The 16,210-nt window shown below is 35.8% G+C and overlaps 2 protein-coding genes across 2 annotated transcripts in view; both read right to left on the bottom strand.

Annotated features, from left to right (window-relative positions):
- Positions 1-16,210, bottom strand: part of LOC128983577 (cadherin-86C-like) — a 297,541-nt gene that overhangs the window by 269,691 nt on the left and 11,640 nt on the right. The gene's annotated exons all lie outside the window — the stretch shown is intronic.
- Positions 9,080-9,826, bottom strand: LOC128997976 (piggyBac transposable element-derived protein 3-like). Its single transcript, XM_054423857.1, has one exon. It carries the CDS (start codon positions 9,824-9,826, stop codon positions 9,080-9,082), a length of 747 nt encoding a protein of 248 aa, XP_054279832.1.

The following is a 16,210-nucleotide window of genomic DNA, read 5'->3' as shown; positions in this document are numbered from 1 at the left end:
ACTAACACTAATCAATCATAGCGATTAATGAATACATATAGCATGGGTTACAATCGCAATTTGATATAGATAGGTTAATTTATAATCAAACTCATTATGTTTTATACCCATTATGGCATCTAAATGGGTTTTGTAAGGTGGTCCAAGCCTAAAAAAGTTTACTTTCCTTCATATTGTTTAATGTTTTAATAGTATTCTTTCTACAGCCTTCCGCCATCCAGGTGAAAGCCAACCTTCCACTCAACTGTATATGTTTAAAGTTACTAATATAATGTAATCTTTTATTTAGTTGAACGCCTACGACTCACAGTTTCGATTTGTAGTTGGATTTTGACCCTACTATGCATGCGATTACCCGATCGCATGTCCGATTCTAAGAAGCGAGTGGAGTGGTCACAAGTTATAGGTTAGGTCACGTGACCGCAAAGGCCAGTTGATGAGTCACGCAGGGTTAGTCATGTCCGGTGACCAGCCGTAGGCTGTGTAGCTGAGGGTGGTTTCTTGGAGTAGGGTCGATATGTATTGCAGTGTAACAGACGAATTGATGTTTGAAGGAGCGAGGCTGGTGCCATTTTAGTAGGACAACCAACATACACGATAAGGGATGTTGGTGTGGATATAAAGTCAATGTTGATACATAATCAAATTAAAGTATTTACTTTCCAATAATAATGGTTTAATTACACAGATCTGTTTCGACCGTTACAACTTGAAGTTCTGTGTTACTTTAGGGACAATTTTTAAAGGGGTTATGGGATAGCAGCCTCTGCGATGTGTTGCTGAGCCGCTGTCAACTGCTGGTGTCAAATTAACCCTGGGACTTGAACTTTTGCAAGGGAACGTTCCAACCCTAGATAATATGAGTAGTTAGATCAATGTCGGCCTATTGTTAGTAATCATCAGAGTTACAAGTGGGTAGCTCGATGGTACAAATCGTGACTGGGTTCAGAAGTCACTGGACAGAACTGGAAAATTTCCCTTTCAAATGCAAGCGCTTCAACCATACTAATTAATGCATTTTATGTAGGTACTCATTAGTTTTTGTACTCATTTTGTATAGGCCTAGTGCTGTGTTCAAACGTTTCTCAATGTTATTATTTTCAACAAAACGGTGTTTATTTCTTAAGTTTGCTAAAATTGTTTATGCTATCACTCTTAACAAAAATCTTACATTTAAGTGGGTATATGTATTTGACACAAAACCCCAAAGGCTGCAAGAGTTTTGAATGACCTTTTTTGCCAATGTAAACGTTGTCTTAAGATGTCAAACTGTACATTTAAAGAAAAGTAATTCCAAACGTTGAGTAGTGCAAACATTTTCAAATTACTATAAACAAAACCTTTCAACAATTTAAGGTCTGTAGTTCTGAATTTGAAATCCATAACCGTTCAGTTAGGTAGAATTTAATCGGGACAAACCAAAGTTGGGTGGCTTTTGGTCTGTTTTTAATATAATCTATACTAATGTAGACAAATGAGATGGTCTGTGTGTCTGTCTGCTACTCAATAACGATTGAACCACTCAACCGATTTAAATAAAATGTATTATGAAGGTACAGAGTGACTTGTAAGTAGGTACAAAATAATTCAGGAATCGGTTTATTGGGTCAAAATAAAGCTAAAATAAAGAATAGATTTTTTTCAAAAAATGTCTCCTTAGACATCAGCAAATGTTTGTGTGTGTTTTAAATTTATTTCGTCTCCTTAGACATCAGCAAATGTTTGTGTGTGTTTTAAATTTATTTCTCAAAAACTATTTAAGATATCTTTATGAAACTTGGAATATATATGTATCAAGTCATGAGGTTTTTACGAAAAAGAAATCGCTACGAAATATTGTTTTATTTCAAAATGACGGTCATTTAAAATTGTACAACCTAAATTACTAATACCCTCGCCGCAGCAAACCTGCAGACTAAGCGAATTTCCATTTACCTGGCTGGATTTCTACTAAAATATTCCCAAAAAAATTTCGGATTCATTTCCTATTTAATTAACATTACTATTTGTGGGTTCTTGTTTGATAGTTTATTAATTGAAATGAATGCATTGTTTCTAGATCTATAGCTAATTTTGAATTTAGATGCTTGAAATGTTTTTCTGATTGGTTTGTTTAATACCGAACTGTACGGAAGGCAAATAAACTCCTTCTCTTCTATGTCTATTTTTTGGGGTTTCTTATTTTTTATCTTTTTGATTAATTTGTCTATTAACTATCCTTGTATCTATTTCTTGTACCTATGTCTTTTATAATATATTTTTCCAAATTGTAATCAACTTCATTTAGATTGTCCAAAATTCTACATAGGTCAGACTGGAAGAGCATTTTCATGCAGATTCAAATATATCTAAGCCGTAAAATCAAACAATAAAACATCAAAACGCTCAATGTATCCAGAACACATTAGAAAATAATATGGCAAATTAGAAGAATGTGTCAAAATTCTAAATTATGAGAAAAGGGGTGAAAAAATTGATATAAAAGAAGAGCTGCAAATATACCTACACTCAAAAGAACACGGCAACCAAATTCTCAATGTAATGCAAAAACAAAAGCAAAATCCAATACATCAAAAAATCAGACAAATCAGGAAAGAATCTTGCACATTCACATGTTAAAAAATACATCTATACTAACCATTTAATCAAAATTTAATATGAATTCAAAACATATGTTATTTGTTTACAAGCGTTTATCGCTGTGGCTACCGAAACGGCACACGGAAGATTTCTCAGGTGCCGTTTGACGTCACTAACTGCTGACGTCACTTTGAGGGAACACCAATACCGCAACGATACGAATCGGAGCCATCGGCCTCGGTGGTGCAGTGGATAGCGATGAGGGCTGATAATCCGAATGTTCCGGGTTCGAATCCCGCCGGCGGCACTAACTTTTTAACAACAATTTTTTCATATCAGCAAGTTTGGTTGGTTTGGTTAGGTTATGACAGTTTAATTTTATAATTAAAAAATTATAAAATTGAATTTTAGGCAATTATAATTTTATTTTATGAACAAAACTATTTTTTAGATTAGTAAACCTTTAATCGATTTTTCCATTATCAGCACGTTTGGTTAGTTTGGTTAGGTTATGACAGTTTAATTTAATAATAGAAAATTATAAAATTGTCTGTTTCTTCAGACGTCAGCAGTTAGTGACGTCAAACGGCACCTGAGAAATCTTCCGTGTGCCCCACCGCTGTGGCTACGGTTACGTGTATCCGTAATACCAATAGACAGTACGTGCAGATCCATGACGTCACTGATTGATATTCTTCTTGCCAAGGCCAAGGCTGGGCTGTGTATTTTCCTTCCACCATGAACGTGGTGGAATACGAATACGAATCGATTGTTTACTACAATTACTTGTATGTAATAAAAGAGAGAATGTTTTAACTGTAGTATAATTTTGTTGAAATAATACCACAAATTACCGGTACCATTGGTATATTATTATTACTAAATTACTAAACCATTTTATCGTACAGTAGGCTAATATTGTACAATAACTAATTATCTATTTTATTTTATTACGGCTGGAATAGTGGGGATGGTGATATAGTAAATTTATATAATGTTCCTACGTACATAAGTTACTGTCCAGATTTTAGATATATTAAAATTGACAACTTATGGGTTGCACTAATTTCACAGGAATAATGTTTTCATTCATTCAGTGTCTTGTAAACTACTTGTTCTGTAACAAACTCACTGAGAGCATTTGGCCATTACCATTACCAATCACAGGTATCAATATGTAACGAATGTATTTTTTTCGCCCCTGGTGGCAGGCTTTCACTTATATATAAAAAAAAAAACTTCTTATAAATTAACTATTTTAGAAAGCAGTTAATACAAGAGTAACTGTACTGTAGGATTGTTAACAATACTTTATTACAATTTACAGCTAGGTACCATTACAAGTAAAATTTTCAGAAACATGACTATGAGTAGCTGTAACCTTAAGTTATAAACATTTTTTGCTCAACCCACCTTCGGAGATAGGCCTACCAAATGAGGCTAAATAACGTTATCCTCCTTGTTCATCCCCCGCCCAGTTTTATTGTCAGCCTTACATAGTATAATTTCTAGCTTCGGTGGTATGACTCAAAGCTCTATTGCTATCAAATATCTGCTTCTGTACAAAAACAAGAAGTTCCATAGGAATCACCCCTGCAACTATGAGGACGGGTAGCTCAAAACTTGTGTGTTATGCCTTAGCAATCCGGAGAGCTCTTCTCCTGTGGACCACTGCCATCTTTCCTCTGAGTTGTCTTATATTTAAAAAGAATGTAGTGGACGTGGACAATGGACATGGACATCAACAACCGTTGCTTTCTGCATACTGCGCACCAAAGTCCGAGACGCTAACCACTACTAGAGCCCTGGTGAGAAGTACGATCTTGGTCTTTTCCGTTACCAAAGGACAAGGTCATGTTCATCCACCTTATGACATGGCCAAGGCCAACAGCCTCTACAATTCATCAACATTCTTTGCCATTTTAATTACGATATCATCCATATAATAAATGAAGAAAGTCTTGCAAGCCATATTTCATCAGGAGGATCCTTCTTTAAGGGTGTTTGGTCGAAAATTTGATCTCGGATTTTTTGTTGTTCAATTATACTAAAAATTAGAGATACAAATATATTAGAAACTAGCTGTAACCCACGGGCTTTGCCCCGTTTAACTTCTTAATTTTCAAGATTATCTCGTTCGCATGGCTCAATCACGTCCTGGTTGAAGTTTGTTCGCTACGCTCACTCACCTTTAGTTTGGAGCTCGTTCGCTACGCTCACTCACCTTTAGGTTGGAGCTCGTTCGCTGCGCTCACTTGCCTTTAGGTTAGCTCGTTCGCTACGCTAACTCGCCTCCAGGTTGAAGTTCGTTCGCTACGCTCACTCACCTTTTGGTTGCAAATTAGCTGTTGTCATAAATGCAAAAGAAATAATAGTGCTGCACCCTGTTGGTAATCCTTGTAACTTTAATGCTATTGAACATCATAGAACAGAACCAACTTGTTTAATTGAAACAGCTGTTAAGATTCAATAATTCCATTTCTCATAAGGTTAACATGGGAAACTCCAGAGCCACTGGGGCGGAGCCCGAAAGGATTTTTGAAATAATAATATGCCTATATGTTAATCGGGAATGTGAGCTATCATCATGCCAAATTTCAGCCCAATCCGACCAGTATTTTTCGCGTTCACTTGTCACAAACATCCAAACTTTCTCATTTATAATATTAGTAGGATAGGATATTTTTTATGTTGAGTATTATAAAGGGGATATGCCTCCTTCTAAGACTTTTTTTAATTATTTATTTTAAATGGCTTTTGTGGGTTTATTCTGTTTCTATTTCACCTAATTAGAGGATTTATATATAGAAAAAATGTTATCCAAATCAATTTTTGGTCACTTTGGGGTAAATTTCAAAATTTTTAGAATTAAAAAAAAAATCAGTTTTGAATAACTTTTTTGTTTATCAACATAATGTAAAAAAGTAAACATATTTTACTTTCCCACATAACAATGAACATTTCTGTGTATTGAAACTATGGTAACTCAACAAATACAGCTTTAGTAGACCTTTTTACAATAATATGAAAAATGTTACACGAAAAGATCAGATTTTTAATGTAAAACATAAAATTTTATAGGAATAAATAATTGCAGGATGTTCTCTATACACACAAACCTTCTAAATACTATTAAGAACATCTGGTTAAAATTTCATTGAAAAATAATAAGTAGTTTGAAAGTTATTCAAACTTACGTAAATGTAGTAAATGAAAAACGTAGTTTTGAGAAAACGCCGTTTAAAGTTTTCATTTTACTTATTGTTGCTAGGCGCAACGTCTTCAATTTTATTATAAAAATAACTGAAAAAATTCTCCAAATCAAATAAAAATTTGCATACATGTTCAGTAATAATTAAGGAATAAAAACTTGTCACTTTTGAAAAAAGTCAAAATATTTTATAAAATGGCCTATAGATGGAGGCACATCCCCAAGGAAGATATGGAGCTTGAAAGTAGTAAATTTGTCATATTTTGGTACCAATTGACAGGGGGGATGGGTAATGCGATTCTCACCAAAATTGGCGTTCAGGTGTGAACAAATAAGTGAAAAATCACTAGCTATTTAAAATTGAAATATTTAACTTTTTAAATGTTATTTTTTTATTTTTATAAAATAAAAAAAATTTAACTGTTTAAATAACTTTAAAAATGGCTGTTAGTTTTTGGGTAAAATTCATCTATATGTTGGATTTTTGTTAATGCGATATGTTAACTCGTATGGGTTGTGAATTTGTACCTTTGATGCCTTGCGCTGGCAGCACACTTACTCGTTGGAAATGTGTACACTCACGCCGGCACAGAAAACATGCCGGGGCTATAGAATACGATACATGTGTTCTGTCAATGTTACAAGAAGATGTTAATAATTACATAGTGTTAATGTATTTTATAGCCCTGGCGTGAGTGTACACACTCTCAACGAGTAGTGCGCTGCCAGCACATGGCATCAAAGGTACGAATTCACATCCCAAACTAGTTAAAATATCGCATTAAAAAATCCAACATATAGATGAATTTCAGCCAAAGAAAACACCTATTGTTAGAATAAAAAATACCCCCGCCGCAGCAAACCTGCAGACTAAGCGAACTTCCATTTGACTGATTGGATTTACACTGAAATGTCTACTTAAAAATATAACATTTATTCTTGATTTAAACAGAATTAGTTTAACAAGTACTTAGGTTTGCTGCATCAGGGAGGGTAAAACTGTTTTTTTTTGTAAAATGTGAATAGTTAGTAAGAAATAAAAACATTTTCCAAATTTGATCAAAATATGTTCACAAACAAGCAAACTACAACAACAGTTTACTTATTCTCCATAAGAATAACATGGGAATTTTAAATTTACAATTTTTTGGAATTTTCTCCGTAACCATTAGGCGCATAATAACGCTTCAACATACTAAATTATTTGTTTTTTTAAGCTCTACAAAATGGTTTGGAAAGAAATTGCTAAATTTTATGTTTTTTTGGGTCAAAAATGGGAAAAACCTATTTTTACCCCATAAAACCCCCCGTAAACCCCCGTTCCCATGGTCCGATCATGCTGGATCGCGAACTCGTTCGAATAAACGTACGTTTACACGTTTGTACCAAATTTCATCAAAATCGGATCATTTTTGCTCGAGTTATCGCGCTGACGGACACACACACACACACACATATATATATATATGAATTTGAACGGATGGTGTTTTTGGCCTCTAGGGACCTCAAAACGAAAAAAAAAATTCGGTCCCGTGTCCAGGTCTTACCATGAGTACTACGGTAATAGCTTATTCCCTATATGGGAAATTCGCTAAAAAACCTTTTTTTTAGTTAAAAAATGTTAATTTTAAATAGCTAATGATTATTATCTTATTTTTTTCACACCTGAACGGCAATTTTGCTGAGAATCACATTACCCATACCCCCTGTGAATTGTTACAAAAATATGACAAGTTTACTACATTCAAGCTCCATATCTCCCTTAATATTCAACATAACAAAATTCGTATATATTTGTATCTCTAATTTTTAGTATAATTGAATACCTAACAAAAAATACGAGATCAAACCTTCTACCAAACACCCTTAAAAAGCAATGTTCCAAAGGTCAGGTCCAAGACTTAAGCACTGAGCAGCACCTGCTGTTATATCTTTCCACAGCAGAAACTTTTGGCTCATTGAAAATCAACTTCCACTTTTGGAGTTTTTGAGCGTATCTTTTGATTTATTTAATGTTTTAACTATCTTACCAAGAGTAGAACTGTTGATAGCAGCTGTGTTTCTTAGAATAAATTTACTGGTGTTGTTATTGAAGAATATTGATTTCTCAGTTAGGCTATTTCTTTTATGGATGTGGTCATGCCACTTCTCAAATTTCTTTCCAGAACATTATATAGAGCTTAAAAAAATAAATAATTTTGTATATTGTAGCGTTAATGTATGCCTAACGGTTGCGGAGATTGTTAAAAAAACCTAAGTACACACTAAAATAATTTTATTTAAATAGGAAAAAAATCTGACAATTCTTAGGGAATATTTTAGTAGAGAAATCCAACCGGGTAAATGAAAATTCGTTTAGTATGCAGGTTCGCTGCGGCGGGGGTAAGTTTAGTAATAAATAAATGCATTTCCCAAATTTGATCAAAATATATGTTCATAAACAAACAGCTACAACAGGTTACTTATTGATTTATATTTAAAATATTGATGATATTTAAAAGAACAACATGGGAATTTAAATTTTAAATTTTTTGGAATTTTCTCCAAAACCTTTAGGCACATAGTAACGCTTCAATATACTAAATTATTTGTTTTTTAAGCTCTACAAAACAGTTTTAAAAGAAATTGCAAAATTTCGTTTTTTTTGCAACCCTCCATAAACACATGTTCCCATGGTTACATCATGCTTGTTCGCGAATTTGTTCAAATAAATGTAGGTTTACACGTGTATACTGAATTTAATCAAAACTAGTGGCCTGTAGGACCATAGCCCATAATTTAGACCACAATAAAAAAAAGACAAATATTCGAAATATGTTTTTAAAATTATCAATTTTATGTTACTTAAAATTAACAGTGTTTCTTGTTTTATATCTTGGTCTTCCTTTCCCTCCTAAAACCCAGGGTAAAAGAGACGTTTTCTTAAGTAAAACCCAGTGTCCTTTTAAAAGGACATCGTTTCATACTGCTGCAAAACCCGGAGAAAATGTGACAACTTCTTAGGTAAAACCCAGTGTCCTTTTAAAAGGACATAGTCTCATAATATGGTAAAACCCAGAGAATTTTTATGTCATGAAATTTAAATTTTTTTCTTTATATGTGTTTATATATGTTATTTAAACATAAGAAAATTATTTATAAAAATCGAACTAATTTACATATAGGTTTTTTTTAATGTCCTTTTAAAAGTACATTGGGTTATAACTAGGTGTTTGAAATTAAAACAACTGACACTGACAATGAAGATTATTTTATTACAATAATGTTTAATGTTACTTTTATACTCTGTTATTTATGAAAGTCTGCAAAACAGTTCCTGTCTGCTGTCAGGCAAAGATAAAGCTCACAACGGAGACAGTTTACCGAGGTCTTTTTGGAGCATTTGGGGTTTCTGCATCTTTGCTGCTTTCCTGCACTTATTGATGGTAGGTGGCTACCGTGTGTCCTAAAACGAGTCGATGGCAGACTTTTAACCGACTTCTTCTTGGCCTGAGTTTCAGCAACCACTTCATCTTCATTTAGCCAATCTGATTCTTCAGACTCTGAAGCAATGGAACTGGATTCAATTAAGTATTCCCCATATTCATGTTTGAATTTCCGTAGTTGTGGTACTTTCTTAAGTGGTATACCAGCCGTCACTTCATTTTCTCTGTAACACAGCCAAGCATTGCTAATGGCCAAGTCAAGGAAATGTAAAATGGTTCGGGTGGTCCATTTCCTAGTTCTTTGCCTAGAAGGGCAATAGGCAAGCATACGGTCCGCTAAATCAACCCCGCCCATGTTAGTATTGTAAGCCTTTATTACATTTGGCTGAGGGACCATGATGTATTTTTTATCAACCTTTGACCACCTACGAACATCATTCATAGGCTCTTTGGCATCATTCGACGATAGCATTACAACAGGCTTGTTATCTTGCCATTTTAAAAGGCATAAATCTTTGTCCTCATTCACCTTAACATCTACTGCTCCCCGACCAATCTTTTTCATATCTTTGTCTGACTTTAGAGGGTTATCTGGAACTCTGTTCTTCATTATTGTAGAAGTTGACCTAAATCCACGAGATATTAGCTCGTTTGCCAACTTGATTGTTGTGAAATACCTGTCAAAATAAATTATATGGCCAGGTACTAAGCTACGAGTGAGCGCAAGAATGGCACTTTCACATAAACTGAAGCCAGCATTTTTTTCATTTGGAAAAGTGTTGCTTCCTTGATAGATTTCGAAATCACATACGACACCATTAGGATTAGCCAATACAAATGCTTTCAATCCAACAGGATTGGGCTTGTTAGGTACATATTGCCTCAACGAGGTTTGGCCACTGAAAGGGATCATCATTTCATCAATGCTTACATTATGACTTCTAGGCTGCAACAAGCAACCTGCACGGACTCTTTCAATTAATGGCCTAATTTTCCACAACCGGTCACACTTTTTCATTTCATCAGTAATGTCCTGATCAAACACCAATTTCAAAGACTTCCTAATATTTAAATACTTTTCTCTTGACATGGAATGCGTTTTTTTCTGCACTTCTACAGGAAAATATCTTTCCAACGGTAAATAAGAACTGTTACGTATTATGTAGGCCTATGTTGTTGATTTATTATTTACACTGATGCAATTTGTGCCCTGATTAACAATAATAGAAATTAGCTTTCTAACAAAAGGTAACACTAGTGTTCCACCATTTTACTTTTGCTTACATCAGTGGTATTTACATGATGAGCTGCAGGTAAAGATTCCTGACTAAAGTTAGTTAGGGTAAAACGTAATAATTTTATGTTAAATCAATATAAACAGTTTTTGCTTTACTACCGCAGTACCCTATTTCATAGATAAAATTATTTTAACATGACATACCATGTTTTATCCATGCCTATGTTGTGTGATAATTTTCTACTTATTTACTTAACATGTAAGTTTTTAACTAAATAAACATAAAGGTATGCGTATCACCATTGACTATTGGATACAGAAGTAGACATCCCATCTACTGTATATGGAACAGCTGTCGCCAATTTTTTTCAAAAAAATAATGTACTGTAGTTGTGTGAGCCAGTCACAGAATGCGATAGTGTCTAAAATTCTATTTTATTCCTTATTTATTTGTTTCTGACATAGTTGATGGGTCATAGTAGTTGCTATAGTTCACACTAAGTCATTCTATTAATTTGATTTGGTAAAAAAAGTGCGTGTACTCGACAGAAATTGGTAATTTAGATCAGCGAAATCTGTCGGTGGCTCACATCAACTACGATGATTTTGATAAAAAAAAACTGGCTACAACTTTAACATGGGGATGGAATGTGTCGCGTGTCAATAGTCAAAGGTATCACTCGAAAATTAAATCGTATGGAAGAATATTGTCATACATGCATCAGCTCCTCATATCATTCTTACTAGGTAGCCTTATAAGTTAGCCTAGCGTTAAAGAAAGGTAATTTTAAAACTAAGAGGTCCAAATAAATTTTGTTCCTGAAACCAAAGTCGGACGTGTACGGTAACTATTTCATACAACAGATTTAAAGATCAACATTTTCTCTTCAGTGTTTTCTCCGTTGCGAAGCACGTGTACAGCAGCTAGTTAAAAATAATTTTACTACAACAGTGTATACAGTGCCTTTATATTACATGCTTTTCAATGTTAGGAATCGTGATTGTCAAAAGAAACTATTTTGGTGTGGAAAGTGATAAAGCTCCGTCGTCAATATGTACGTGCTATTTTGAACGCGGTCAAAACATTCTCTTGTTCCTCGAGTCGAAGTACGATAAGTTACAGAGTGTGTAATCTCCCGTAAAACATACTTTGATCTTATCTTTTCCCTTTCATAAAACTGACAAATTTGCCAACGAAGGGTCAGCGCCACGGGTCGATGCCAACGGTCAGTGACCAGTGACCACTCACTACACTCATATTGGTCATTCTATGGTTGATACCAACAACAGATCGATCAGGGGAGTAAAAAGAGTTTTTAGTCACTAGAAAGTAAAAATCAGCTGTTGTCAACACAGTTGTAAATTTTGATTATAAACAATTATTGCATAAATATCGGTAGTATGTATTGATTATTTGATCCATTGTAGTTAATTGTTGCCTAAATGTAAATGGTACATTGCCTCATTGTTTATACATATTGATAGTATAACCTTACATTTACAAAATCAGATTAGACGAAACGATTGAATCAATTGCTAAACAGCTGCTTGTTTCCACTAGCAAATTTCATTGAAAACAAGCTAGGAGTAGTTTTGAGAGGTTATCTTTAAATTATCACTATTTCAGTTTTGTAACATAGTTTTCATCACTCTGTATTCCATAAATACCCCATTTCCATACAGCTGAGATCTTCGAAAATCGTCAATGTCCATACACCAAAATCAAATGGTGATCAGCTGACAAGAGACAACTGAAGTTCCTGGTTAGCTCACAGAGGACAAAAAAAAACTAAAACGTGATTAATGTTCAATCATCTGAATTTTACACTAACATTAATTTTGTAAAACCGTTTTGTGTTTGGATTAGAAAAATGAATAGATTACGAAATATTAGATAATCTTTTTTAAGTTTGATGTAGTTTTTTTTTATCAATGTGTCGAAACTTATAGTTCACCAGTCACCACACCGGCAAAAAGTGTCTTTTCAACCCTCGCTAATTTTCCGACCTCGGCTACGTCTCGATCATAAAACTTGACCTCGGTTCGAATTAAGAGCCATTTTATGCCATAGGGATGACATATATGTTAAGAGCTCCTTCAAAATTGGTGAATAAAAGGGGAAGTTAAGATCTCCATATACACAGAATTATATCCTTTGCGCCATACGCATCTTCGAGTACATTGAACCATTATTGAACTAAACTCACAGTCGCAGTACAGTTATCCAGAGAGTTACTCGTTAATGAGATACATCCGAAGGGCTTTTTCATGACGGTTTGTCACATGCTAGTATACTTCTCTGTGCCTTTGAAGAGTTACTATTGCAGATATGTCGTTGTCGTCGTGTCTCAATTAAAACTAAAAAAATAATTAAAGATTTTCCAATGTTATTAATTTTGTATTGGGTGTGCACAACATTTTGGGTTGTGTAAAAATCCATATAAATCATTTACGTATCAATACTTTATGGTTCACACAGAGTCAATTGTATATATTACCATTGAATATATACAGAATATGTGTATAGTCAATGATAACGCTGAATATTAAAAATCTATAGAATTGTAATTAATTTAACAGAATAAGTAAAATAGTAACACGGAAAAATCGTCGACGCGTTGTTTGGAAATGCATTATAACATTATTATGTGTGCGAGTGCGATGAACATGGTTAATTATATGCATGGTTTTTATTATTTAACACTGCGCACTCTCTGGGTAAACAAAATGTAGTTGATGTGTATACTAATATACTCGTTTGTCCCCGACCCAAACTACGAAGAAAATTGGTAATTCTGCACCGTTTGGTAACCATTAAGACCAGAGAGCCTATAATAGTTTCCAAAGCCCCCAAACACGACTGTTGGAGGGTAGAATCACGCGAGTTCCGGTCAGTGGACCGTGGCCTATACTGTATAACAAGGTCGTGCGTGATACACACCCTCTACCTACCACCCTTCATACACTACTTTCCACCGTGTACAACGGGAACCATTACGTGCGGGTGGGACAGTCCACCCCATTGTTGAGGTTATTATCACAAACAATCACGTGTTTTAAGTATTTAAAAAAATAACTTTTGGGATAGTTGAAATGGAAGTTGGTGTATATCCTTAAAAAACAGATATATTTTTATACTTTCTACAGACCATGTAATTTTGTAAGTAAGTCGTCATATGACTTGTCCACAGTGGCGGACATAGTTTCTTAAAGTTTCAGCTTTTAAAGTGTCAACACTTCAAACTAAACCAGCCACAGTTTGCAAGTAAAGGCGGGAGAAGCCGAGGATTTGAAACGCGTTCCTGCATTATTTTTCTGGATCATGCAGCTTATTATCGAGCAAGATCAGATGGCTATTCGCGAGTTTCAACAATGACTTGACGAAACCAATGAATAAACTGGCCAGCTTCTCGTTTATGCAATGCAGTGCGACAGTCGCATGTAGCAATATCATACCACCTGTGGCGTTGCCAAACCTAGTCGATCCATCACAATTACAATCACATTGCCACTATAATGTAACTGACCAGCTTCTCGTTTATACAAAGCAGTGCGACAGTCGCATGTAGCAATATCATACCACCTGTGGCGTTGCCAAACCAAGTCAATCCATCACAATGACGATCACATTGCCACTATAATGTAACTGACCAGCTTCTCGTTTATACAAAGCAGTGCGACAGTCGCATGTAGCAATATCATACCACCTGTGGCGTTGCCAAACCAAGTCAATCCATCACAATGACGATCACATTGCCACTATAATGTAACTGACCAGCTTCTCGTTTATACAAAGCAGTGCGACAGTCGCATGTAGCAATATCATACCACCTGTGGCGTTGCCAAACCAAGTCGATCCATCACAATGACGATCACATTGCCACTATAATGTAACTGACCAGCTTCTCGTTTATGCAATGCAGTGCGACAGTCGCATGTAGCAATATCATACCACCTGTGGCGTTGCCAAACCAAGTCAATCCATCACAATGACGATCACATTGCCACTATAATGTAACTGACCAGCTTCTCGTTTATACAAAGCAGTGCGACAGTCGCATGTAGCAATATCATACCACCTGTGGCGTTGCCAAACCAAGTCAATCCATCACAATGACGATCACATTGCCACTATAATGTAACTGACCAGCTTCTCGTTTATGCAATGCAGTGCGACAGTCGCATGTAGCAATATCATACCACCTGTGGCGTTGCCAAACCAAGTCAATCCATCACAATGACGATCACATTGCCACTATAATGTAACTGACCAGCTTCTCGTTTATACAAAGCAGTGCGACAGTCGCATGTAGCAATATCATACCACCTGTGGCGTTGCCAAACCAAGTCGATCCATCACAATGACGATCACATTGCCACTATAATGTAACTGACCAGCTTCTCGTTTATACAAAGCAGTGCGACAGTCGCATGTAGCAATATCATACCACCTGTGGCGTTGCCAAACCAAGTCGATCCATCACAATTACAATCACATTGCCACTATAATGTAACTGACCAGCTTCTCGTTTATACAAAGCAGTGCGACAGTCGCATGTAGCAATATCATACCACCTGTGGCGTTGCCAAACCAAGTCGATCCATCACAATGACAATCACATTGCCACTATAATGTAACTGACCAGCTTCTCGTTTATACAAAGCAGTGCGACAGTCGCATGTAGCAATATCATACCACCTGTGGCGTTGCCAAACCAAGTCAATCCATCACAATGACGATCACATTGCCACTATAATGTAACTGACCAGCTTCTCGTTTATACAAAGCAGTGCGACAGTCGCATGTAGCAATATCATACCACCTGTGGCGTTGCCAAACCAAGTCGATCCATCACAATGACGATCACATTGCCACTATAATGTAACTGACCAGCTTCTCGTTTATACAAAGCAGTGCGACAGTCGCATGTAGCAATATCATACCACCTGTGGCGTTGCCAAACCTAGTCGATCCATCACAATTACAATCACATTGCCACTATAATGTAACTGACCAGCTTCTCGTTTATACAAAGCAGTGCGACAGTCGCATGTAGCAATATCATACCACCTGTGGCGTTGCCAAACCAAGTCAATCCATCACAATGACGATCACATTGCCACTATAATGTAACTGACCAGCTTCTCGTTTATGCAATGCAGTGCGACAGTCGCATGTAGCAATATCATACCACCTGTGGCGTTGCCAAACCAAGTCAATCCATCACAATGACGATCACATTGCCACTATAATGTAACTGACCAGCTTCTCGTTTATGCAATGCAGTGCGACAGTCGCATGTAGCAATATCATACCACCTGTGGCGTTGCCAAACCAAGTCAATCCATCACAATGACGATCACATTGCCACTATAATGTAACTGACCAGCTTCTCGTTTATACAAAGCAGTGCGACAGTCGCATGTAGCAATATCATACCACCTGTGGCGTTGCCAAACCAAGTCGATCCATCACAATGACAATCACATTGCCACTATAATGTAACTGGCCAGCTTCTCGTTTATACAAAGCAGTGCGACAGTCGCATGTAGCAATATCATACCACCTGTGGCGTTGCCAAACCAAGTCAATCCATCACAATGACGATCACATTGCCACTATAATGTAACTGACCAGCTTCTCGTTTATACAAAGCAGTGCGACAGTCGCATGTAGCAATATCATACCACCTGTGGCGTTGCCAAACCAAGTCAATCCATCACAATGACGATCACATTGCCACCATGATAGATGTC

The sequence above is a fragment of the Macrosteles quadrilineatus genome, unplaced genomic scaffold (assembly GCF_028750875.1).
Source record: "Macrosteles quadrilineatus isolate MER2022 unplaced genomic scaffold, UCM_ALF_1.0 Scaffold_1__1_contigs__length_201487025, whole genome shotgun sequence".
In the NCBI taxonomy this organism is placed as follows: domain Eukaryota; kingdom Metazoa; phylum Arthropoda; class Insecta; order Hemiptera; family Cicadellidae; genus Macrosteles; species Macrosteles quadrilineatus.
This window is presented reverse-complemented; position numbering and strand designations above follow the sequence as displayed.